At 34.6% G+C, this 1,851-nt stretch overlaps 1 protein-coding gene across 1 annotated transcript in view; it reads right to left on the reverse strand.

The window, feature by feature from the left end:
* Positions 1–387: 387 nt before the first annotated feature.
* LOC137647921 (uncharacterized) overlaps positions 388–1,851 on the reverse strand; it is a 1,812-nt gene continuing 348 nt past the window's right edge. Inside the window, exon 1 of the mRNA XM_068380869.1 lies at positions 388–1,851. This exon is cut by the window's right edge and continues 348 nt beyond it. Within this exon, the coding sequence (XP_068236970.1) occupies positions 388–1,851 (1,464 nt within the window).

Genomic DNA, 1,851 nt, shown 5'->3' on the forward strand with positions numbered 1-1,851 from the left:
ATTCTATTTTTCCCTGTCCTTTTCTCACTGCGCTTTTCCAAATTGGAGCCCCTGGGCGTATAGCATTTTTCTTTTCCCACTAGGGTTTTGCCTTAGCAGCTAATAATAATAATAATAATAATAATAATAATAATAATAATAATAATAATAATAATAATAATAATAATAATAATAATAATAATATGATAAAATTTCTTGTTGTAATAAAAAGGAGACCACTTACTAGCTTTCAAAGAGGAAAACAAATAATAAGCGATAATTGACTTTTGGGTTGGTTCTATCTATGTTAATATGTATAACAATATCTAGGTAATTTTATCAATAACCGTGATTCTTTCCAAATCTTAGAAAACAATCAACATATACGATTCAGTTACGAACCAGGTCTCACTCAGGATCACAATCCAAACGAATTTTGTAAGAGCCTCTTATGCAATATCCGAACATGTTTTGCATCAATTGTAAATTCCCAACAGACTGTTTGACTTGTGGCATAAGTGTACACCAATCGGATCCTACTAACAACTCTATCTCACCAAATGGACGTTCCACATCAGAAAGACGGATATCATCAAACAAAAGAACGATATTTGTCAGGTCTACCTTACATGCCTCAGATGTTATCTCTTCTATGCCGTAAGCCGTGATATACCAGTGTTTACCTTCAAGATCAGTCACTTTGATTACATATTCTTTACTCTTTATAAGTTCTACCTTTCTTCCTACCTTAGTGATAGTTAATTCAATGTCTCTACCCTTCAAACCTAGTTTATAAGCAGTAGCAAATGTTATTAGTGTTATATCACTTCCAGGGTCCCACAACGTATTCAAAGGTATGCCATTGCTGTATAATTTACTAATCATTAGCAGTGCTTTGTCTCTTACTAAATATTTGGATTTGACGGAAAGAGTAGTACTGTACATCAGACCCTCTGAAAATGCTCCATGAAGTAATGGATGATGATATTTTCCACATCTTTGACCTTCCGTTATTACATTATAAGTATTCTTGAGACGGCAAAAATTTGATATATGACCAGCTTTCAAACAATTGAAACATGCTCGCCTTTTCCTTACAGTTTCAAACTTCTCAAAATTACCTAGATTGCCAAATACTGAACAGCTCCCCGTGTTATGAGTGCCTTTTTCGTGTAATAAGCACTTCCCAGTTTGCAAAGTATCATTATCCTTACACAAATTAGTGACTATTTGAGTTAGCTGATCTACACGTTGGAGTAATTCATTATGTTTTTCTGGAATACCCTTAATGGATGCTATCATATCTTTTTCATTAACTTGACCTGATATATTATGACAAATCCTAGAACTCGAACATGTCCTGATATCTGAACTCATATATTGCAGTACCCTTTTTTCCTTAAGCAGAAACGCCATAAGATGTTTAAACAATTCAGTGGAGCTTCTATGTTCTTCTGCTATTTGTACCCACTCACGTTTTTGTGTAATAGGGAGTAACTTTTCTATGTAGCTTACTGTGTTAGCGGTATTCATTTCCCCTTCAAGGTCCATCTTCTGTAAGTCTAACCAACACCTCTCAACTCTCTCTACCATTTTGGCAAACGCTCTATTATCACCATCATTAACAGGCTTGATCGATTTTAAGTCTGAAAGTACTGCATCAACTAATTTGCGGTAATCCCCATACCTTAAATCTAACCTACTGAGCATTTCATCATAGTCATTTTCAATACCTCTGACAGTATTTAATGCTTCACCACTTAAACACGACCTCAGTGCATAGGGATCCTTTCCAAAACTATGTACCATTAATCTTTTATAATCATCTCTAAAATTCGGAAAATCTCTAATGTCTCCACTAAACTGAGGGGG

The sequence above is a fragment of the Palaemon carinicauda genome, chromosome 10, assembly GCF_036898095.1.
Source record: "Palaemon carinicauda isolate YSFRI2023 chromosome 10, ASM3689809v2, whole genome shotgun sequence".
Lineage (NCBI taxonomy): Eukaryota > Metazoa > Arthropoda > Malacostraca > Decapoda > Palaemonidae > Palaemon > Palaemon carinicauda.